Source organism: Pelophylax lessonae, assembly GCF_965119305.1.
Source record: "Pelophylax lessonae genome assembly, chromosome: 12".
Taxonomy (NCBI): Eukaryota; Metazoa; Chordata; class Amphibia; order Anura; family Ranidae; genus Pelophylax; species Pelophylax lessonae.
In genome coordinates this window covers 30,128,641-30,151,975 of record NC_138779.1, presented here as the reverse complement: position 1 = coordinate 30,151,975, position 23,335 = coordinate 30,128,641, and the positions used below count along the sequence as shown (strand labels likewise).

The following is a 23,335-nucleotide window of genomic DNA, read 5'->3' as shown; positions in this document are numbered from 1 at the left end:
TCCTGGGCCTATTGGCATCGGGCCTCGGTGGCCCAGGTGTGCAAGGCGGCGACTTGGTCGTCGGTGCACTCCTTTTCCAAGTTCTACAAAGTAGACGTTCTGGCATCAGCTGATGCTTCTTTTGGCTGCAAAGTTCTCAGTGCGGCTGTGCCATGATGGACCCTTGATTTTTTTTTTTCTCTGGGTCCCTGGCTGTTGGCATTTGCTTTCCTGGGCTGTTGCTCCTGTTGAGCATTGTTTTTTTTGCTGTTGCCCAGTTGGTTCTTACAGTGCATGTAAGATTCCTTTCTCTGATGTGGGTAGTGCGTTGCCTTTTCTACGGTTGCGTCTCCCACCCCTCATGTCTATACTGCTTTGGGACATCCCAATTGTGATGACTTGGAGGAGGCGGCAACTGTCGGAGGACGTAAGAGAAAACGGAATTTCTCTTACATCCTCCGACAGTCGCTGCCTCTTCATATTCGTCACAATGGGGTAATTGACCTTTGCTCCGTAGGAGTAGCTAGGCAACAGAATGTCAATATTAAAGCTTTTAACATATCCCACCCCCAGGGGGTGGTCCCCTCAGTCAATACCCTCCTACTTCCTGTAACCATACCTCAGTTTCATTGTCTAGCTTAAAGGAGTTAGCTGGCTGTTTCTGTGCTGGGGCATTTTGTCTCAGCCTTTATCTTCTTTTTGATTTTATTTGAGTTTTTTTCTCTCTTAGCTGTTACTTTTGTCAGCATTTGTTAGTTCTTCTGATGAAGAGGATCGTGCGGGCTGGGTCTCGGGCTGGCCCCCCTGGTCGCAGGTTGTGGGCCAGTGGCTTCCCAGCCTGCCATCGAGCGTTCAGTCAGGTATTTTTCCTGGCATATGTGAACGACCCATCCCTGTTCGCTGCAGGGATGCTGTGGTGAGGTGGCTACCTCACAGGACGCCATGTGGTTTCGCACCGCAGTTCTACTGCGTCCTGGCTGCGACTCTCCCTGTCCCATGTGCAGTGGCTTGATCGCTTGTGCGGGTTCCCCACGCAATTCAGAAGGTAAGTGTACTCTGTGTGGGGACCTGTCTGTTTAGTGGGTGTCAGTCTGGGACTGTGTAACCCTGCATGTCTGTTCACACTATTGGGCTCCCTGTCTGGTTTGATGCTGCTGTGGGCTGCAAGGAGGGGGGCTGTTATGCACTGTTCTATGTTACAAACTGTGTGATTCTCTGTGTGACATGCTGTATGTTGTAGGGCATGCTGTGGATCATGTTTTTTGCAACATGCGGTGGCCGCTGCTGCGATCCGCCATTTTATTAATAGCTGCAGGCATATGAGGGCCATTTCTGTGTGCTGGGAGCGGCGTTTTTGGCGCCAAGCGCCGCCATTTTGGCGGCGATCGCTCGGGCCACATGTCAGTGCTGCATGCTCTGCCTTTGCAAGTCCTTCACCGGCGGCCATGTTTGTGGAGCCTTCCATAGGCTTTATAGGAGCGGTCTGTGTTACATCGCTTCCTTTCCCTGAGAACAGCGATCGGTGCAGCAGCATGAGTGGTCTCTCCAGGTTTTATCTTCCTTATTCTTGTATTCCTTGCCTATGTTTTTGTGATTCTCCCTGTGGGGGTTGGTGTGTGCTGCGCGTGCGGTGGGCTCAGCTCGCCGCGATCTTAAAGAGGCAGTACTCCTTTTTTTTTTTTTTTTTTTTTTTCCCCTACACTTTTGGGGGCATGGATTCTCAGAAAAGCAAATTTCCCCCCACTTTAGTGGGGGGCCAAGGGACTGCTGCTGCTCCCCCCCGCGGGGGGTGATTTGGCTACTGTCGTGGCTTACTTAGCTGCTCAGGTGCAGATGCTTGTGGCTGCTCAATCCACAAAACGGCCCAGAGTTTCAATTTCCTCTGCTTCAGAGGGCGATGGTGATGGGGCTGCTATGGCTGGGGTCACCTTATCGGGGTCCCGCTCGTCCCTGGACCTTGTGGGGTCTGAAGGGGAGGCAGAAGTTGAAGGGGTTGATAATTCCCCCCCCGGCTTGTCTGAAGAGCTTGCACTCATGGATGAATTGGTTGCTTCTATCAAACAAACACTGCATTTGCAGGATGAACCATGTCCTCCTGCCGTCCTGGCCTCTTATGGGATGCAGCGGAGACTCAAATCATTGCAGGTTTTTTCCTTGCACTGAGGATTTTCAGCGCGCTGTTAGGGAACAATGGCGCAATATATAGAAGCTTTTTGCTGTGCCAAGTAGGTTCAAGCTACGTTATCCTTTCACACCCGCTACTGATGAACGTTGGTGTGTGCCACCTCCGGTGGATCACGCGGTGGCAGTTTTTGAATAAATCTACTGCGACTCCGGCGGAGGATGTTCCGGGATGCCACGGACAGGAGGCTGGAGTCTCTTGCACGCCATACTTACTTGGTTACCGGTTCCGTGCTGAAAGCTATTTTTGCTTCACTTATGGCAGCTCCGGCTGTCGCGGATTGGACGCAGGTACTCAGGCGCGTCCTGGTTGCTCATGGTACGAAGCATGCTTCTTTAGACCCTCTCAGGGGTCCTTTCGTTTTTTTATGAAGAGGCGGCGACTGTCGGAGGACTCAGAGAAAGGAACTTTACAGGTAAGATTTTACAAAAATTCAATTTTTCCTTGGACAGTGGCCGCGACAGATACCAGCCGATCCGGATGGGAAGGAGTCCTGAGGCTGGGCTTGGCTCAGGATCACTGGACGCCAGAGGATTCCAGATGCCAATGAATGTCCTGGAACTTGGGGCGATCAGGCTGTGTTTGGAGGACGAAGCGTCTCCGTGGTCACCCAGGTCCGGATCCAGTTGGGCAATGCCACGGTATTTGCTTACGTTAATCACCAAGGCGGAAGGGGGAGTGTGATGGCAGCTCTGGAGGCTTCCGGCTTTCTCAGGTGGGTGGGACGCTACGTGCCGGTGCTCTCCGTTGTGCACATCCCAGGCATAGACAACTTGGCAGGCGGATTATTAGTGGCAGACACTGGATCAAGGAGAGTGGTCCCTGCATCTGGACAGGTTTCATCAACTGTCTGCGGTGGGGCACTCCTGATGTGGATCTTTTTGGCATCTTAGCTGAACAGAAAGGTGTTGGTTTGTGGCAAGGTTGCAGGACCCCTAGCAGATGCTATAGAAGCCCTTGTGGCACCTTGGAGCCAATATCTCCTTTACATTTTCCTTCCTCTCAAGCTTCTTCCCTGCCTATTGTGCAGGATGGAGCAGAAGGCTTCCGGTCATTCTGGTGGCCCCGGATTGGCCCAGCTGACCCTGGTACACTGAAGTGATGTGACTGGTCACTGATGCCCTTTGGAGACTGTGCCTCTCAGGTAGGATCTGCTATCCCAAGGACTGATCTTCCACTAGGTGTTGAGTCCTTTTTTGGAGGGTGGACATCAGACAGGCCAAGGAAGGGGCTGACTGCACACTCTTGCTAACATTTCCAGGTGGACCAAGGCAGATGGTGGTTGAGGCCTACACCATTGATGGTCAGGTTCCTCCTTTTTTCCTGTAATGGTGCATTCTACTGCGGGGCTTAGTACCTTTTGGGCCTTCCGTCAACAGGTGTCAAGTTTGCAGCGTCTACCTGGTCGTCTGTAAACCAAGGATTACAAAGTGGATGTCTTGGCATCTTTGGATGCTTGTTTTGTTCGCAAGGTTTTTCAGGCAGCGGTTTGAGGGGTCTGTTTCCTCTTGGGGGGGGGGGGGGGTATTTCCAGTTGGGCTCCTGTGTTCTTGTTAACTCCTGTTGACCTGTTGTTTTTTTTTGTTTTTTCTGTAAAATCCCTTTCTGTGTTCATTTACCTGAGTTTGTTACTTCTGATACTGCTCGTTACTAAATTGGATGCCTGTAGCAGCTAGGACTGCCCATAGGTGTTGCGGGATTTTACGGTAAGTAATAAAATCCTGTTAAGTCCTCTAGAATGGCAGTAAAAACTAGGGATTCTGATCCTTCCCCCATTTTACCTCTACCCAAAAATAAGAAATGCTGGACTTGGAGGGTAAACCTTTTATGTTTTTTTAATATGCATCAAGATGAGCATTTGATACCAGGTTATTGTTGATAGGCAATGTAATTGTAGATTTATGGCATAGGCTTAAATATTAAATGCAACCCATGAAATTATTCTGTTTTACTCAGCGGCTAAGGGCACAAAGATAGAGGCACAGATTATTGTCGGGACCCCGGGAACCGTCATGGATTGGTGCTTAAAGCTGAAGCTTGTGACTCCAGAGAATATATGTGTCTTTGTGCTGGATGAAGCCGATGTGATGATTGGAGTTCAGGGCTATTCTGATCATAGCCTGCGTGTGAAGAGGTGTGTACAGGTTTGCATTTTAAATACCATTCCGCTGAGTTTACAATAGGAGGTCTCTTTTGTTTATTGACACACAGCTGCAGATTATCTTGACCGATGTATTATACTGCATGACACTAGGCATGAAAAATTACCACGCCCATAGGGCAGTCCCAGGGGATATCCACCCACTTCTTCTGTAGGCACTCAAGTTTTTTTTTTTTTTTTCTGCCTAGTCAGCAGTAAGGACCAAGTTCCTTGCTGGGCTGGGCTCTCTGGTCCTAGCTTTTTTTTTTTTTCTTAAATGGAATTTGTTTTATTCTTATCTTGGGACCATTCATCAGACAGGAAGTGAAGTTTTCCTGTCCCCAAAACAGCAATACCCAGAGAGGGTTTTGTCCTTTCAAGAAAATGAGACCTAAAGAAGGTAGCAAGCAAGAGCAAAAGAAGCCATGGCAATATGCAAAGGGAATTTGTTTAATCTCATGCAGCCTAAATAAAAAGGGCAATGACTCTCCTTGCTGGGTAGGAGGGAGACTGGGGTCCTGCCTATCCCAGTGGGAATGTAAACATGGCAGCTGCCATGACAAATCTGCTCCAAGAAATGGACCAAGGAGTCATATCTTCCTTATCTCAAAGGGAAAGCAGAGGGGGTTGATACTCCCCGATCTTTCTAAGGAAGAAACGGTCAGGAAAATTCAGACTGATCCTCAACCTGCAAATGTTCCAACAGTCAAATACAAAAAAATTAAGATGGAAACAATCTTTACGACAGAAGAACTGACGCAGACGGCATTCATGGCCACAATAGACCTGAAGAATGCTAATTTACACATTTCCATCAGAGAAAACTGAAATATTTCTCAGGTTTGCAGTAAAATGTCAATCGGGCAATCTTATTTCCAAGGAAGCATTTCAGACCTTGAGGACAGGAGGGATCTTTATAATACTGTATCTAGAGGACCTGCTCTTGTTCACAAAAACTGCTACGGAATTAGAAATTTCTTTTTAACATGACTTTTAAATACGACTCTTAAAGTCGCATTTTCTCCCTGCTCAATTATTTTCTTGGGTTATATAGTGTATTCCCTAAAGGCAAAAATCTCCTTAACCAGAAGGCTCATACTGAACCCCACAATGTCCATCAGAAAGATAATGAAATTGTTAGGACTTGCTGACCGCAGCGATTCCTGCAGTGACTTGGGCCCAGACTCGTATGAGAGCTCTTCAGAGGTTCAGGTTATCAGGATTGGATGGTCACCAACAATCACTAAACTATCTTGTGACCCTGCCGAGTCCAGTGAAGGAATCCTTACAGTTGTGATTGCTAGAAAGGAATCTGTCTCTGGGATATGTTGCAGGACACGGGTGGATCCATTAATCCCAACAAACACAAGTGCGTGGGGTTGAGGAGCCCACATGGGTCACCAGGTAGCGCAAGGGAAATTGGAAGGGATTAGTCTTGGGCCAAGAATTCTTCCAATGTGAGAACTGAGGGTGATCTGGGAACCTCTGCGCACTTGCGCATCCAGCATAAGGGGAAATTATTAATCCTTTTGGATGATATCGCTGCGGTTTCCTGGATCGACAAACAAGCACACGTTCAGCAATCCTCAGGGAACTAGCTGGGATAATAATTTTTGCTGGGAAAAGGAGAATGTGCTTTCCCTTGCAGCAATACACATCAAAGGGAAATTATACTTGCTACCAGATTTTCTGAGCAGAGAACAGACCTTGCATACAGAATTGAGTCTGAACCAAGAAGTGTTCACTCTTGATTGCTCAAAACTGTGGTTTTGCGGGGGGGGTGGCCTTTTGCTTCCTCCAAAAAAATGCAAATTCTTCTCGATGCACAGGTTTTCGAGCAGTTTAGGTTTGGATGCGTTCGCCCACCCCTGGTCAGGCAAGCTTCTTCCCTTCAGGCTCATTCCGAAAGTCTTACAGAAGATCCAAACAGCCAAGGTCATCGCGATAGCCCCGTTTTGGCCAAAGATAACCTGGTTTCCTGCTCTCCAGAACCTCTCAATCTCAAACCCTTGGAAGCTTCCAGTAAGGAAGGACTTGCTGGTTCAAGGTCAATTGCGCCACCCTTGTGGGCTGTCTTTCTCTTGACAGTTTGGCTACTGAGAGAGCGGTTAAAGCAAAGGTCTGTCAGGAAGTGATCTGCACCATATTGGAAAGTAGGGAAAAATTCCACAAATTTAATTTTACTCAAATTTGGGGAATGTTCTGCAGCTGGAGGAAGGAAAGACAGGATTTTCGGGTCTATTATTCCAGCCGTACTGATTTTTTTACAGGATGGTACTTATTTAGCTCTTGCACCCAACACCCTAAAAGTGCAAGTGGTGGCATTATCCAGTTTCCTAGATCTAAGATTAGCGGATCATACTCTAGTTTGTTTCAAGGAAGAGACCTCCTCAGCAGAAGTGGTTTCCCCCTTGGGACCTATTGGCAGGACGCAATTGGCAAGTAAGCAATTTATAAGAGAATTTTCACAAGTTGGATGTCAGGAGATACCTGTTATGCTATATTGAAAGAACTAAAGAATAGAGAAAGGTACTCAATCTGTGCTTTACTCAGGTCCCAGGAAAGGACTAGGCGACTCAAAAACCACGATTGCGAGATGGATGAAATCCGCTATTGACCAAGCCTTTTCCATAGCACGACTGCCAGCTCCAACTAAGCTTAGAACACATTCCACTAGAGCCTTAGCCACCTCTTGGCAGGGAAAACGGTGGCTACCCCCTATCCAGATCTGTAAATTGGCAAACCTTATCAAGTTTTTAGACTATGGAAGACCCTACTGTCTGGACCTTCTGTCAGCAATTGAACAGGCTTTTGGGAGAAAAGGGCTTCAGGCAGTAGTCCCTCTATCGGGTATTTTTTTATGTCACTTTCATAAGGCCGTCCTGGAAGATAACTTGGGAAAATTGCCTGTTAACTTGATTTACAGGAATCCTCCAGGACGGCACTGTTCCCACCCTATGATTTTGTAATGGTATTAGGGGGTGTACAGGTTAAGCCTTTGGTTATTTATTACTGAGGGATCATGCCTGTCTTTTTATACTAATGGATTTGTTTCCTGTGCTAGGTGGGAGGAGCCACTCTCATAAGACTGTCCTGGAAGATTCCTGGAAAGCAAGTTAACAGGTAATAACTTGGTGTTTTTTTTTTTCCCCCACCACAGAGTAATGCCACAGACGTGCCAAATGCTCCTGTTTTCTGCTACCTTTGAGGAGACTGTGTGGTGTTTTGCTGAGAGGCTTGTGCCTAGTCCTAACATCATAAAGCTGAAGAAAGAAGAAATGACCCTGGACAACATTCTGCAATTTTATGATGCCTGTGAGGACAACGAAGAAAAATATAACGCACTGCGAAACATTTATGGCGTAATCACCATTGCTCAAGCGATAGTGTTTTGCAGGGTAAGATTTACTTTTTTTTTTTTTCCTTTTTACCTTGTATTTATTTTTAAAATGTATTTATTTTTTACTGTTCTCACTTTCAAAATGATTGTTTTTTAACCCTTTTGCTTCCAGGTCCATACGGACCTACAGTACTACTTCCAGCTGGCCAGGTCTGTACGCTGTACAGACTTGACATTCCTCCATCCACTATAAGCTCCTGGTTATTGCAAAACTGTTCAGCAGACTCGGCTGAGCAAACGGGTAGATCTAAATAGTGGCTAACAAGCTACTCCGAGAGATTTCCACCTAAAATGTGTCCCTCCCCCCTTCCCCTTCTGATCTCTGCCTTTCAGCCTCTCCACCTCCTGCCACTGATCTATGCCCCCCAACCCTTTGGGGCTGCTTTCTCTGCCTGCCGACTTTGCAACTGGGATTGGAGGGGCATTAAACCCCCGAAGGCCCTTTTTCACATGGGCATTTCATATGTCAATTTTTCATCCCTCCATTGCCGGATGAAAAAATGGGACAGCAATGCGCTCCTATGGGCAAAAGGATAATCCTCGGTTTACAACTGCACCCCTTCAGCTCCGTTTTTTATTTTATTTTTTAACAAAATAGTGTTGTGCTGTTGATAGAACTGTTACTCCATGAAGTGCAAATAGCGCATTGAAAATGTATTTTTGTGTATGTATCAATTTTATACAGTTGTGATTGTTCAAACACAGCGCCAGCCAATTATATACCACAAATAATTTTAAATATGCAAAGGTAGCGCTAAATCCTCCTAGTGTATAAAGTGCTTCACTATATATGAATACTGTGCAAACTGCAAGTGCATAAATTAATCCAAACCGATTATAATGCTTAATAGTAAGTGCAATAAATGAAATGGTAATTCACAATCAAAGTGCTCTTGTCCCAAAAAAGTGTTTAAGTAAATATATGGACATTCACATGCATAATCACTATTTGCTAAAACTGCTGAATAGTCTATCGATGTATAGATATATACCTGCATGCATGCATACATGCATGCATGCATACATACATACATGCATACATACCAATCGTTGTAACTATGTTGTGTTGGCCCCCTCCGAACACCGCACAGTGGAAAAAAATGCAGACTCACCAGATGGAGTTAATCTTTGGCTTATGTCAACAAAAGATCAGATACAGCTTTGGAATCTCTGTGGGCCAGGTGCCTTTTGTCCCAGTAGTTGGAATTCCTGTAGGTGGTCTCAGAGGACAAAACAAGCATAGCAATCACAGCAGACAAAGTTCAGAATTAAGTTAGACCCGCACTGTCTCTCGTGGTCTAGCGGGTTCCCCCGCGGTCACCTATAGCCTGTGTAGAGAGCCGCGCCGCTCCCGGAAGTGTAACAAGCGGCGTGCGTTTCAGAGCGGGTCCAGAACATGGTAGTGTGCATGTGGACTTGATACGTTTCGTCACAAAAATGACATCGGAAGAAAATGGGTAATTTGCCACCTACAGGAGTAGACTAGGCAGTGAAACTATTAGAAAAACTTTTCACTAGACACACGCTTAGGGGCTGTCCCCTCAGACATTACCCCAGACACTACCCCAGACACATGCTTACTAATCAGTTTCTCGCTGCCTAGTTTAGGAGTAGGACCTAGGTTTCCCTGCTGGGACTCCAGTCTGTTTTTTACTTTCTTTGCAAAATGTTTTTTCTTTACTCACTATCACTAGCTAGTGTCAGGGGGATCCTCCTGGTGAACTATAAGCGACAGCCGGGCTGGGGTTTTGCACTGGATATCTAGATCCTTATGGTCTCCCAGCCTGGCCAACCAGTGTGAGCAGGTTGTGGTCCGCCCAGACATCGCCACGACGGTGCCCCGACGGTTGGACGAGCCTGCGAACAGAGGTTTTCGCTGGAAAACATCACCCTGGAACGCCCTGGTCGCAGCGTACCTTTCTTGGTTATCGGCACCCCCACTCAGGGTGGGAGGCGAGCTGCCGCGGAGCTCGCGGTCCTTGCTATGGTAAGTGTTACTGTGCCCCCCTGTGTCCCTGGGACAATCATCGGTGGAGGGAGATCTGGGCCCACTCCTAGGGATGTCAGAGCTGCGGTCCCTGTAAGACCCCCCTGGCCTGTAAGGACGGGTCCTGCCCTTCCCGCTCCTAATGGGGGTGCTATATCAGCATCTAGCGCCTTGGGGGGGGGGGGGGGTTGTATGGCTACTACCTTTTCCTGGGGGGGTTCCCTGTGGTGGATTCCAACAGTGGCCTTGTTCCCTGGGCTCCTGATTGCTGGCGTCGTGTTCGGCCGCCATTTTGGGTGTTGGCAGCCAGGCTGCATCAATGTAAGGGCAGCAGCCATTTTCTGCCTTGCTGTGTGTTTGGTGCCGTTTTTGGGCACTATATGGGTAGCAGCCATTTTCCTTGTGCCTTTCCTATACTTATGGCACCATGTTTTTGTGGCTGTGGGAGTTTCGGCCTTTAGTGATATTAGTTCACTTCCTCCCAGGAGTTTTCACTTGCTGCAGACAGCGTGGAGAGCAGCTGCTAATCCTGTTCTGGCACAGTAAGGGGGTCTTTAGTCTTCTTGGGCATTCTTCAGACACATTTAACGATTATCAGTTTTTTCTGCTAGCTAAAGGGGGACTCCAGCGGTTTAGCGGTGCAGACCGCTATTGCGGATTTAAAGGGCCAGTTTGCCTTTGTCTAATTGCCAACATGGGAGTCCCAGAGTGAAAATTTCCCCACTGATCTGGTTTGTGCATCCGGATCTCCTTCCCTAGCATCTGTCTGCAGCTATTGAAACTCTGGCGTCCAAAGTTGATCTTGTCATGTCAGCAGTTCCTTTTCAAAAACGGTCGCTGCCCTGTATCTTCTGATTTAGAGCCTGAAGTGGTTGCCACGGACACTGCCCTCCCTGAGGGATCCGTGTCCTCACACTTGGAGGAGGAGTCCTCAGCTGCAGCGCCGAACCGTGCTTTGGTAGAAGTACTGGTTCGCTCTCAGGGAGACTTTGCATAATGATGAGCCCACACAATCAGGAAGGAGGGTTGTCTTCGGCTCCCGCAAAGCCCAGCAGTCGTGTCAGGTTTTCCTTTGCCCCGAGGAGTTTCACAAGATCGTGAATGAGCAATGGCGGCGCATTAAGCACACGCTGGTGGTGCCTAAGCGTTTTCAGCGCTGCTACCCCTTTGCAGACTCAGTTTCCAATCACTGGACAGTGTCCCCTAAGATGGACCACACTGTTTCCTGGTTGAATAAATCCACGGTGGTTCCCGTGGAGGACTCCTTGGTGTTTAAGGACCTGGGTGGACAGGCGCATGGAATCTTTCCTGCCACCTGCACTTGGAGGGTGGCTCGCTCCTAAGCCTGTGTTAGCTTCCGTGCTGGTCTCTGACAGTCACGCAATGGGGTTAAGGTGCTTAAGAGAAACCTGCTGGTGGAGTCAGTTCCCCTGACTCATTGAGCTCACGGGTCAAATGGCCCAGGCCATGGTGTATCTGTGACGTGGCCCTGGAGGAGGCTCCCCTGGTCGCAAGATTTTCTGCGGTGGGGGATTGCCATTCGCCGCATGGTCTGGCTGAAGAGCTGGTCGGCGGTGTCTGGTCTCCCCTTTTTGGGGGAATGCTCTTTGGCGACTCCTTGGATGAGCTAATCAAGGGCCTAACAGGCTGTAAGAATACGCTACTTCCCCATTCCGCGAAAGGTAAGGCACCCCGAGGTAAGCCAGGGACCTTCCTTCAAGGCTCACCGGGGGCTTTTGTGTGCCTCGGGCGCAGGAAAAAGGAAAGCCGTTCAGAGCCTCCAGAGAGGACAAGGCTTGGTCGGATGACCCCGAGACTAGCCAATCTGGTTCCGTGGACGATTCCTCCTCTGCATGAAGCGACACCTACACCCGATTTGGGGGTGGGGGGACGTCTGCGTTGCCTTCCGGAACCCTGGGCATCTCTGGTTCAGGACTCATGGGTTCACAAACGAATTTGTTCAGGGTTTCAGGCCGTATTTCGGTCTCACCCAGCAGACAGGTTCTTTCCACCATGTCTCAGTTTATCTCTATCGTTTGTCGGATCCCAGGGAGGTGGTACGGGGTCCGCTTGCGCAGGGAGTGGTGGTGCCGGTTCCTAGGCAGGAAAGGTTTCGGGGTTTTTTTCCTTTCTTCACCCCTGTTCCCGGTGCCCAGGAACAGTCTTGACCTTGTTCCTGCACAAAGGGATTGCGATCCTCAGGCATCTGGACAATTTCCTGTTGAGAGCGGGTTGTCACCAGACCCTGTTTGCGATCTGTCGATCGATCTTTACTGCTCATGTCCTGGAGCTCGGGGCGACCAAACTGTGCCTGCTCCATTGGACGTTTCGGCTGCACGGTCTCCTTGTTTGGGTGCAGTCTGATAATGCAACAGCCGTGGCTTGCAACGATCATCAAGGGACAGTCCTTGGATCAGGGAGTTTGATCCCTGCATCCGGAGGAGTTTTCTTTCCTGTGTCCGGAGGGGGATACCGGAAGTTGATCTGTTCTCGGCTCGTCTCAACAGGGCGGTGGATAGGTTTGTGGCCAGGGCTTGAGAGCCTCTGGCAGATGCTGCGGCCACGTTGGTGGTGCCTTGGCACCGGTATCGGTTGATTTATACATTCCCCCCTATTCAGCTGTTTGAGTTCCTTTGCAGATTGGCGTTGGACAATGTGCAGGTGATTCTGGTGGCCCCAGACTGGCCTCACTGGTTTTGGTCCGCAGACCTCGTATGGATGTTCGTCGAGCCTCCCTGGCAGTTGCCACTGAGGGCAGATCTGCAGTCTCAAGGGCTGATTTTTCCATCCTGCTTTGTGGTCTCTGGCTTTAACGGCTTCGCTGTTGGGAGACAGGTCTCTCTGATGCTATGATTCCTACCTTGTGGATACCTCGGCAAGCTACCTCCAGGCAGATTTACCACATTTACATTGCCTGGAGTCGCACGGGTTGCATCCTCACTCTTTTTTTTGGTGGCGAGTGTCTTGGCTTTCTTGCAGAAAGCTGTGGAGTATTGTTTAGCTTTGGGCACGATTTAAAGGTCAGGTTTTTGGCCATGGCTGTTTGCTGTCCCAGAAAGTTGCCTTTCTGGTGGCTATCACCTCTGCTCGCAGGGTGTCGGAGTTGGCGGCTCTGTCTTGCCGTTCGCCTCCTCTGGTCGTTCATAGGGATAAGGTTGTTTTGCAGCCCAACCAGCCAATCTTTTCTACCTAAAGGTGGTGTCTTTCCACCTCAATGACGATATTTTGCCTTCACTTTGTGCGAAGCTCAAGCATCCCAAGGAATTTGTTCTGCATTCACTGGATGTGGTTGGGCGGTCACGGTTTACCTGTTGGAGATGGAATCTTTTTGGACGTCTGATTCCCGGTTTGTCCTTCCTGAGGGATCTCGTAAAGGGTTTGGCTGCGTCCTCTGCAACCATTTCCAAATGGGTCAGGCAGACTATTGTTCAGGCCTATTCAGTAATGGGTCAGGTGCCTGCTTTCCCTGTGAGGGCACATTCTACTAGAGCACGGAGTACCTCTTGGGCTTTTCGCCATCAGGCTTCTTTGGCTCAGGTGTGTAAAGCGGTGACCTGGTCGTCCGTACACACTTTTACAAAATTCTACAAGATTGATTTGATGGCATCCTTGGATGCTTCCTTTTGACCGCAAGGTTTTGCAGGCTGCTGTTTGCTGAAGATGCATGATTTTCTCTTCATGGGGTGAATTTTTTGTTTTGGGGTTAGCTCCTGTTGGTTGAGCTTATGTTGCCCTGTTGGCTACGTTTTTTTTTTTTTTTTTTTTTTTCTTGCCTTGATGGATCGTTTGTTTTGGTTGCTTTTTCTTCCCACCCTTCATGCCTACACTTCTTTGGTACATCCCATTTGTGAGGAAACTATGAAGTGGCTGCGTCTGTCAGAGGACGTAGGAAAATTTTTGTAAACTTACCGTAAAATTTTCTGAGTCCTGACAGATGCAACCCCCACCCTTCTATTTTGGGGTTGGTTGTCTTTTTTTTTTTTTTTTTTTCCTAATAGTTTCACTGCCTAGTATACTCCTGTAGGTGGCACATTACCCATTTGTGAGGAAACTATGAAGTGGCTCCGCCTGTCAGGACTCGGCGAAAATAATTTTACGGTAAGATCTTACAAAAAATTTTAGCAAAAAATAAACCCTGTGGTAAATCAATAACGGCAAAACAATGTTGTGTGAAAAAACTTGTATGGGTACGGCATTGCATGACCATGCAATTGTCATTCAAAGTGTGACAGCGCTAAAAGTTGAAAATTGGCCTGGGCAGAATGGGGTTAAAAGTGCCTGGTATTGAAGTGGTTAACGCATCGCCTATGGAAAATATAGGGTATACAGTTTTAATGCTGGACATGTTTTGGTATCTACTCGGTGTAACTTCAGCTTTTATTTTACCAAGTAATTGGGTAATTCGTTGCATTTGTGTGCCCTAAAATAACTTTTGTTCATCGACGGACAGAGCGCTCCATAAATCCTAACTACTGGGTTATATTGCCTCCTCCAGGAGTACAATTAGGCAGATCAAAAAACACCTTGCTATGCTAATGGGCCGTCCTTGGCTTGGTATATAACCCCCCTCTCTGCTCTAGGTAATCCAGTTTAATCTGTCTACTCTGGAGTAAGGACCTAGGCTCCCGGCTGTGCTCTCCAGAGGTCCTCCAGAGGACGTGAGTTATCACGAAACATGTAGTGGTTTATCCTGACGGCGTGAGAGTTCGTATTGGTCCCTGGTGTTTGGATGGATCATCAGCATTAGCTCTCCACCATACTGCCGGGTGACCCATGATCCGAGGAGGAATGTTCTGCAGGAACGCTGCGGCTGCATGTCATTGTTTGTTCCGCAAAGGGATGCACTCACAAAGTTTTTACATGTGAGTGCATCCCTTTTTATTAGTTATACATAGGTAATGCATTATGGGAGTGTTTCCCCTTTTTATTTCCATGGCTATGCACTGGATATCCCTGTGACGACCTATGATTGGTTGTCCCCGAAGAGTGACCTATGCTCCTGCCTGGCCATTCCACTACATTGGAGGATCTCTTTCATATGAGCGTTCAGCCACTTATAATCTAGTGGCAAGAGCTATTTGGTAAGGAGCCATCTCTCACTATATTGTCTGGTGGATTAATTTCTACTCCTGGGCACACCTGATCTTCACCTTTCTTCATTTGTTTGGAGCTTTTCCTTTCCTGGGAATCTGTTTCAGCCAATACCTTCTTTGTGGACTTCAGTGTTCATTTTTTGGACTGTATATGTTAACATCATACTTTGATTCAGTATAAGTGTTTGTCATTCGTAATTTAGCGCTACACCATTCTGTTTTTATTAGTGTTTCCTAATGTACCTTCTTCTGACAGGTTTTCCTGGAAGCAATGGGAACAACCAAAATGGCCCTTTGTGGTCTCCCAAACATGTTTCTGTACATTACCCTTTTGAGGGGTCCCTTTTTAAAAATGGGGACTGTTTTACTAGTGGTGGGCGCTTTTTTTTTTTTTTTTTTTTTTTTTCCTCCTCAGGTTTAATAAAGCAACCATGATCCCAGGAAAGTGGAGGCTGTGGCACACAACATGTTTTACTGTGGCTGGTTCGACATTGCGGCCAGTCTTTGCCTCAGCCCCCGTGTCTCGGACTCTTAAGAGTTCCGACCACATACACATTTTTTACCTAAAAAAAATACACAAGGTAAGTGGGAAAAAAATATTAACTATCCAATTATTTTTCAGGTTTTTTTTAAGCTAACTGATGCGGCAAAGTTTATTTTTGGGGTGGAACTCCGCTTTAACTGAATGGGCCAAGCTTTTGGGCCTGGGGGTTGAGCAGGTCCACACTGCTTATATTGATTTAGCGGACCAGTTGGTCCATGGGCTGCAGTTTATTTGTGACGCAGCTTTTTGTACAGCTTCTGTGATGTCCAAACTTTGTTTTCAGCGGTGATTAGACACATGCTGTGGCTTAAGAATTGATCCGCAGACCAAGCCTCTAGGAAAGCTCTCATTGATTTGCCCTTTCAAGGCAGTCGCCTGTTTGGGGCTACCCTGGATGACATCATAAAGGGTATCTGGGGGGTGTTCGAAAGAGAACCTTCCTGCTACAGTGAAGTAAAGGAGTCTCGTAGCAGATGGGGGGCCTTCCTTCTCAGCCCAAAGAAAATGATTTCCTGCTCCTGGGACGAAGAATAAGGGAAATGGATCATTCAAATCTTCCCTGGGAGGTTCCACGCATCCTTGGTCTGGTCTAGAGGTCACTTCTCCAGACCTGCAGACAAGACCCCCCTCAGCATGAAGGTCTGCCTCCACCCATTGAGGTCAGGGGACATCGTTGCTGTTTTTGGCCCTGTGGACTCCTCCTTTTTGTGAGCGTCAAGGAGATCTGCAAAATGTTTATTTCTCTGTCGCTCATTGACAGACGTAGTCCTCTTTGATTCACATCAATTGGGTTATGCTGCCTCCGCAGGAGTAGGACTAGGCAGAAAGAAAAACGTTCTGGCTCCACCCTAGGGGCAGTCCCAGAGGGTATATCCTCTTCCTGTCTGCTACAGGGAATCAGTTTTTTTCTGTCTAGTCAGGAGTAAGGACCTAAGTTCCTTGCTGGGATCTTTGGTCCTGGCAAGATTTTTTAGAAAAAATATTTTTTTAGGTAGTTTCTCCAGTTTTTTTTTTTTTTTCCTGTGAGATCTTCAAGCAAATTACGCCGGATCTGGGCGACGGGCTGGATGTTGAGATCCAGTGGTCACCCCAGCCGGCCTACGAGCGCGCGCAGACCATAGCATCACGCTTGGTCGGCCGCGACACATTCAAGTAAGTATGCGGGACCGGGCGACGGGCTGAATGTTGAGATCCAGTGGTCACCCCGGTTCAGCCTACGAGCGCGTGCAGACCATAGCTCCGCGCTGGGTCAGCCGGCGACAGAGTCCCATTGGAGGGACTGACCTTGCGAGTTAAACGTCTCGCTTGGACGCCAGGAACCAGAGTCAAGGCGTCCGGATTGGTCGACAGCCCCCCACTTCGGTGGAGAGGGTATTGTGAAGAGAGGGTGCCTGTCAGTCCGGTATGGTGAGTAAATGTTCCCCCTTCCCCCCGTGGGGTCTTTGGGATACGGGCCCCTCTGTGTATGGTCGGATCCTTTCTGACATTAAGGTTCCCCCTTGTAGCCTATGACATGTTCACATATCCCCTGTGATAGTGTGATCTGGTTTGGGAGCTGACACTCCAGCAGGCTTGGTTTGGGAGCTAACACTTTAAACAAACCTCGGTTTGGGAGCTGACACTCTAACAACCTTGGTTTAGGAGCTGACACTCTAGCAGGCTTGGTTTTGGGAGCTGATACTTCAGCAAGCCTTGGGTTCTCTAGCAAGGAAGCCGAGTTCGATTTGCTATAGAACACATAAGAGGTATAGCCTACCTTAGATCGCCATACTCCCGCAGGCCGACAGGCCGCCATCAGCTGTTTTCAAGCATGCAGGCGCTGTACTGGAGGAGCACGCTAGATCGGCAGTCCGCCGCCATTTTGTTGTAGACCGCATGTCTGCATGGTCTACACAAGCCGCCCGCAGGTCACGCAAGCCGCCATTTTTTCGTAGCCTATTGTCTCCTGCATGGGGGCGGCCATGTTTGATGTGCCCAGCAAACCTCGAGGAGCAGCTGGGAACGCCGGAAGGCGTACACAGGGGGCGGAGCCACTTCCTTTCACCCGGGAATCCTAGTGCAAGACTTCCCAGTCTGCACAAGACAACGCTGACAGCAGTTTTGAAACTTCTTTGCATCTGGTGGTGAGCCCTTGGGGTCTCTCTCTCTGTGGGGGTCCAAAGCAGGTACGCTGAGGGGCGCTATTGCGCTGGTGAATTAAAAAAGGTATTTAAAAAAAAGGGGGTATTTTTTTATTTATAAAAAAAAAAAAAAAAAAAGTTTGTTTTACTGGCAAAGTGTCCTGGATTAACATGGACCCTGCCACACATGTACCTCCACCTGATCCCCTCGAAGTGGCTGCAGGACCCTCCAGTTCCCCACTTAATAGTAAGTCATTGTCAGCAGTTTTTGGAAATTTTTTGTCTATCCCGGGTGGAATTGGCTTGTCAGGGACAGGGCGCAAGGAAGCGACCCCCGCCTATCCCCATTTTTCATCTGAAACTTCAGCCTGAGCCTATTCCTGCAGTTGCAGGTACCTCATCTGGGGTTTGTGACTCGGGTACCGTCTCTTCAGACAGTGAGGAAGATGTTTCGGCATCTACCATAGCCCGAGAGGAAGCGTTAGTAACGCATTAATTGTATATGTTCGGATACCCCATCAGAAGTAGCTGATACTGAGATCCCACTTGGTACTAATAAACGCACCAACATGGTAAAAGTATTTCCCTTACCCAAGTGTTTCGGTAAGGTAACTAAGTAGGAATGGGGTCATCCAAGATGAGCCCCTACTATTTCCTAAACGCATTAATAGGCGTTATTCGTTCGAGGAATTATTCCTCAAGAGATGGATAGTACCATCTGTGGTGGATTTTTCAATCTCCAGATTGAACAAAGCTACGGTTATCCTATTGGAGGATGCTCCGTCCTTTAAAGATGATCGCGCCATCTTTTCCCTAATTGGGTCAGCTTTCAGACCAGTAATTGCTATTGGTCTAGAATGGACCAAGTGGCTTAGAGGGGAGAGATATCCCCCAGGCGGTATCAGATCTGGTGGAACAGATGATACAAGAGTTAGTTTGTCTGCGACATTGCACTAGACGCCACTCCACTATTGGGGCGAGCATCAGTTTTCAGAAGTGGTCCTCAGGCGTACACTGTAACTAAGATATTGGTCGGCAGACCAAGGCTCCAAGGAAGCTTTGGTTAAATCTCCCTTTTCAGGGTGTGCGCCTATCTTGGAGCCAATTTAGATGAGATTATTAAGGATCTCACTAGAGGAATAAGGGTAAAGGATCCCGTCTGAGACGGGGGGCCTTCTTTTTCCGTTCATAAAAGTTTTTTTCAGCCCACGAAAAAAAAAAAAAAGCAAAGTCCTCCAAAACTCCTTCGGGAGGGTTTTTTATGGGGCGCTGGCAAGATTGTATGTCAAGCTCTCCCAGTGCGATTCTTCCTTCCAATATTCGACTATCCCCGGATCGCTTAAGAGCTTACGGGGGGCAGTCACGGATTTAATGCAACAAGGAGTGGTGGTCCACGTTCCTTGGACAGAGCATTTCAAGGGTTCTATTCGAACCTTTTCACAATACCCAGAAAAGAGGGCAAAGTGCGTCCAATTCTGGACTTAAGAGCACTTAATCTTTTTTGTCAGGCGGCCTCCCTGCATCAGGGGGATTTTCTGGCGTCCATAGACATCTAGGATGCCTATCTTCACTTTCTTATTTATGCAGGACATCAGCGTTTCCTGAGTTTTTCCGTAGAAAGAGTACCATTATCAGTTTCTGGCGTTACTACTTGGTCTCGCCTCGACTCTCCGGGTCTTCACAAAGGTGTGGGCCCCAGTCTTGACGTTGTTACGACAACGAGACATATCGATTCTAGGTCACCTAGACTCTCTTCTGCTCCGTGTGGAGTCTCCGCAGACTCTATTACTAAACTTGGAGATCATCATGACCTCTTTGCAAGAGTTCGGGTGGCTGGTGAACCTGCAGAAGTTATCTTTGGTTCCCACCAGAAGGCTGGAATATTTGGGTCTAATTTTAGACACATCCAGGCTTGCATGAGGGTTCTGGGTTTGATGGTGGCTTCTTTTGAAGCAGTACCAGTTGCCCAGTCCCATACCCGAATCCTTCTAGGAAAGATTCTTAAGTGTAACCGAAATCCAGATTCCCTGGACAATCGGATCCGGCTGAGCGAGCGGACCAGGGAGTCCCTGGTCTGGCGGTTTCGTTCTCCGATGCTCAGCCAGGGGAAGTCATTCCTACCAATATTTGGACGCTTATCACCATGGATGCCAGTCTATCCGGGTGAGGAGAAATTCTCGCCTCAGGGGCTTTGGTCCCTGGAAGAGTCTAGGTTACCGATAAATGTATTGAAACTGAGAGCGATCAGACTTTGTCTGATTCACTGGACCGAGCAACTCCAGGGCAGCCCGGTTCAGATCCAGTCGGACAATGCCACAGCAGTGGCTTATGTCAATCATCAAAGGGGCACCAGGAGTGTCCTGGCGGCCATAGAAGTGGCCAGCATTCTTCATAGGGCGGAACTAATGTTCCAGCTCTCTGCGGTATTCATTCCGGGGATGAATTGGCAGGCAGATTATCTCAGCCGTCAGATTCTGGATCAAGGGGTATGATCTCTTCATCCAGGGATATTCCACCAACTGTGCCTCCGTTTGGGCACTCCGAATGGGAGCTGTTGGCATCTCAGCTCAACAGGAAAGTGCGGAGGTTTGTGGTTTGTTCCCACGATCTTCTAGCAGACACCGCAGACATACTGATCGCCCCGTGGGGGCAATATCAGCTACTTCCCTCCTCAAGTTACTGCCGAAGCTTCTTCTCCTCAAGTTACTGCCGAAGCTTCTTCGCAGGATAGAGGTGGAGGGAATTCCGATTATCCTGGTAGATCAGGACTGCCGACCTGGTCAGGCTGGTCACAGACGTTCCTTGGCGACTTCCTCTTACGGAGGATCTGCTGTCGCAGGGACCGATCTTCCATCCTGCTTTACGATCGCTGGCTTTAACGGCCTGGTTATTGAGACCCAGGTGCTGAAGGACAAGGGATTGTCAGCTTCAGTTATTCCTACTCTAGTTAAAGCAAGGAAAGCGACTTCCAGAAAGATGTATCATCGTACATGGAAGTCTTATATTGCGTGGTGTGAATCCCTTGGGTTCCCTCCACGTCTTTATTCGGTAGCCCGAATATTGGCTTTCTGCAACAGGGAGTTGAACAGAAGCTGGCCTTGAGTGTTATCAAGGGTCTGTTTTCAGCATTAGCTATCTTCAGAAGGTTTTGGCTACTCATTCCTTGGTGCGGAATTTCATCCAGGGGGTGCGACACCTGGCTCCGCCAGTGCGCGCGCCGTTACCATCCTGGGATCTTAATTTGGTGCTGTCAGAAGCCTCTTTTTGAAAATATCAGGGAGATTCCCTTACTTACTTTATCCCAGAAGGTGGCCTTCTTGGTGGCTATCACTTCTGCACGCAGGGTGTCAGAACTGGCTGCATTATCCTGTTGTTCCCCAGATCTGGTGGTTCATAGGGATAAGGTTGTTCTTCATCCGAATCCATCCTTCCTTCCTAAGGTGGTTTCAAAGTTTCATTTGAATGAGGACATTGTATTGTCTTTCCTATGTCCTAAGCCCTATCATCCTCGAATTGCGTTGCATTCCTTGGATGTAGTTCGGGCGATCAGGATATATTTGAATACTACGGATTCATTTTGTAAGACGGATTCACTGTTTGTGATCACGGATGGCCTGTTTCTGCCGCGACCATCTTTAGATGGATCAGACAGACGGTGGTATAGGCTTATTCTAAGGGTCGGGATCCCCCGTTCCCTGTTAAGGCGCATTCTACTCGGGCGCTTAGTTTCCTGGACCTTCCGCCTTCAGGCGTCAGTGGTTCAGGTTTTCAAGGCGACTGTTTGGTCGTCGGTTCATACCTTTACAATATTGTATAAGGTTTATGTGATGGCATCGTCAGATGCCTCTTCTGGCCGCAAGGTTCCTGCAGGCCGCTGTTTGAGGAGACTGTTGGTCTACCTCGAGGTGTTGGGTAGGTCTCATCTGTTTGCTCGATGAGTCCTTTGATACTTCTGGTTGGCTCCGGTTGGGCCTTCTAGATTGGATTTTGATTTCTGTCAATCCCACCCCTCATTTGTGGCACTGCTTCTGGATGTCCCAATTGATGTGAATCAGAGGACTACGTCTGTCAATGAGCGACAGAGAAAATTGGATTTTTGTAAGATCTTACCGTAAAATCCTTTTCTCTTAGCTCATTGACAGACGTAGTACCCGCCCCTCTATCATTGAGTTGGGTTGGGTTAAATTCTCTGACACTGCTGTATAACAGAACTGATTCCCTGTAGCAGACAGGAAGAGGATATACCCTCTGGGACTGCCCCTAGGGTGGAGCCAGAACGTTTTTCTTTCTGCCTAGTCCTACTCCTGCGGAGGCAGCATAACCCAATTGATGTGAATCAAAGAGGACTACGTCTGTCAATGAGCTAAGAGAAAAGGATTTTACGGTAAGATCTTACAAAAATCCAATTTTTGGGGGTACCCAGAAAGGGGGGCAAAATTTGTTCTTTTCAGGTTTTTTAGGTCCTGAGTCTCCTTGTGCGGATTTACCTCCTGCAAAGATTCAGGTGATGTCCGAACTACCTAATGGTCCCCACTATCCTTGACAAAGGAATTGATTTACCTAGGTCTTTAATTCTGACCAGTGTGCTCCTTCCACTGGACAAATTTCAGGAACCACAGGCCCTGTTTACCCAGCTGCTGTCACGTTTCTCGCTCCCATTTTGCATACAAGTTCTGAGTCTGGTGGTATCCACCTTCAAGATAGTTCTGTTTGCACAGTCCTACATGCAGCTCCTTTAGCAGGTTTGGCTCCACAGGAGGATTCCGAAGTTTGACAGTCATATGGGGTCCTCTGGCAGATGCCACAAACGTCCAAGGGCCACGGTAAGGACAGTATTCCTTGCCTCAGGCTTCTTCTGTAGTTTCTGCAAGGAATCGAGAGCAAGGATCTTCCTATCCTGGTGGTTGGAAACGTCCCTTGGAGGCTTCCTCTCAAAGAAGACCAGTTAATCCAAGGGCTAATCTACCATCCTGCTTTACAGTTGCTGGTTTTAATGGCTTGGCTATTAAAAGCCAGGTACTGCAGGATAGGTTTGTCTGGAACAGTGATCCCTACTATGGTGAAGGCTAGGAAGTAGTCTTCCATCAAGATATACCATCGTATGTAAAAAGCGTACATTTCTCTTACGTCCTCCGACGGTTGCTGCCCACTCATACAGTCTTCACCAATGGGGTATTGACTTCCTCTCCTTAGGAGTAGCTAGGCAAAAGACTTGTTAAAACAAAAGCATTTCCATAGACACACCCATGGGGGCTGTCCCACTGGTCCAATACCCCTCTTGCAATAGCCATCTCAACTCAGTTTGTCTTCTGCCTAGTTCAGGAGTAGTCAGGCTTCCCTGTGCTAGGGCTACAGTCTCAGTCGGATCTTCGGATGAAGATGGAGTTTGCGGAGCTGGGAATCGGACTGGTCGTCCTGGTTCTCCGGGACAGAGGATCAGATGGAATCCCAGCCCGCCATTGAGTGTTTCGCAGGCTGTGTGTTCGCCCTGGCCTCACAAACGACCCATCCCTGTCCCTAGGGATGCAGCCTTGTGAGGTGGCTACCTCACCGGACACATGCATGGTTCATCCGTGCACTCCTGGTGTCCTGCGTTTTTGGCTGGCGGCACTCCCCTGCCATCTGAGGGTGGGCGGTTTTCCGTTTATTATGAGGCACCCCACGCCATCAGGTACAGGTAAGTACACTCTGTCTGGGGTCGGCAGTCCTCTGTGTCTGTGGTGTCCCCTATTGTCTGTGCGCTTTTGGGCTCCCTGATCCTGGTCCCTGCGGGGGTTTTCTCACAGCCTGCGCTGTGTGGAGTTTGGGGGATCCCTCTCCTGTGTCACTAAGGTGCTTGGAGGTACAGACTAGCGCGGCGACCGCTGCGGGGTTAAAAACCGTCGGTCCG

The 23,335-nt window shown here is 48.4% G+C and overlaps 1 protein-coding gene across 1 annotated transcript in view; it reads left to right on the top strand.

Moving 5' to 3' along the window:
- The window catches only part of LOC309568832 (ATP-dependent RNA helicase DDX25-like), a gene marked incomplete at both ends in the record, with an annotated part of 97,507 nt that overhangs the window by 45,556 nt on the left and 28,616 nt on the right, over positions 1-23,335 (top strand). Inside the window, 2 exons of the mRNA XM_082274618.1 lie at positions 4,118-4,295; positions 7,462-7,699. Of these exons, the coding sequence (XP_082130744.1) occupies positions 4,118-4,295; positions 7,462-7,699 (416 nt within the window). The remainder of the gene's footprint in view (positions 1-4,117; positions 4,296-7,461; positions 7,700-23,335) is intronic.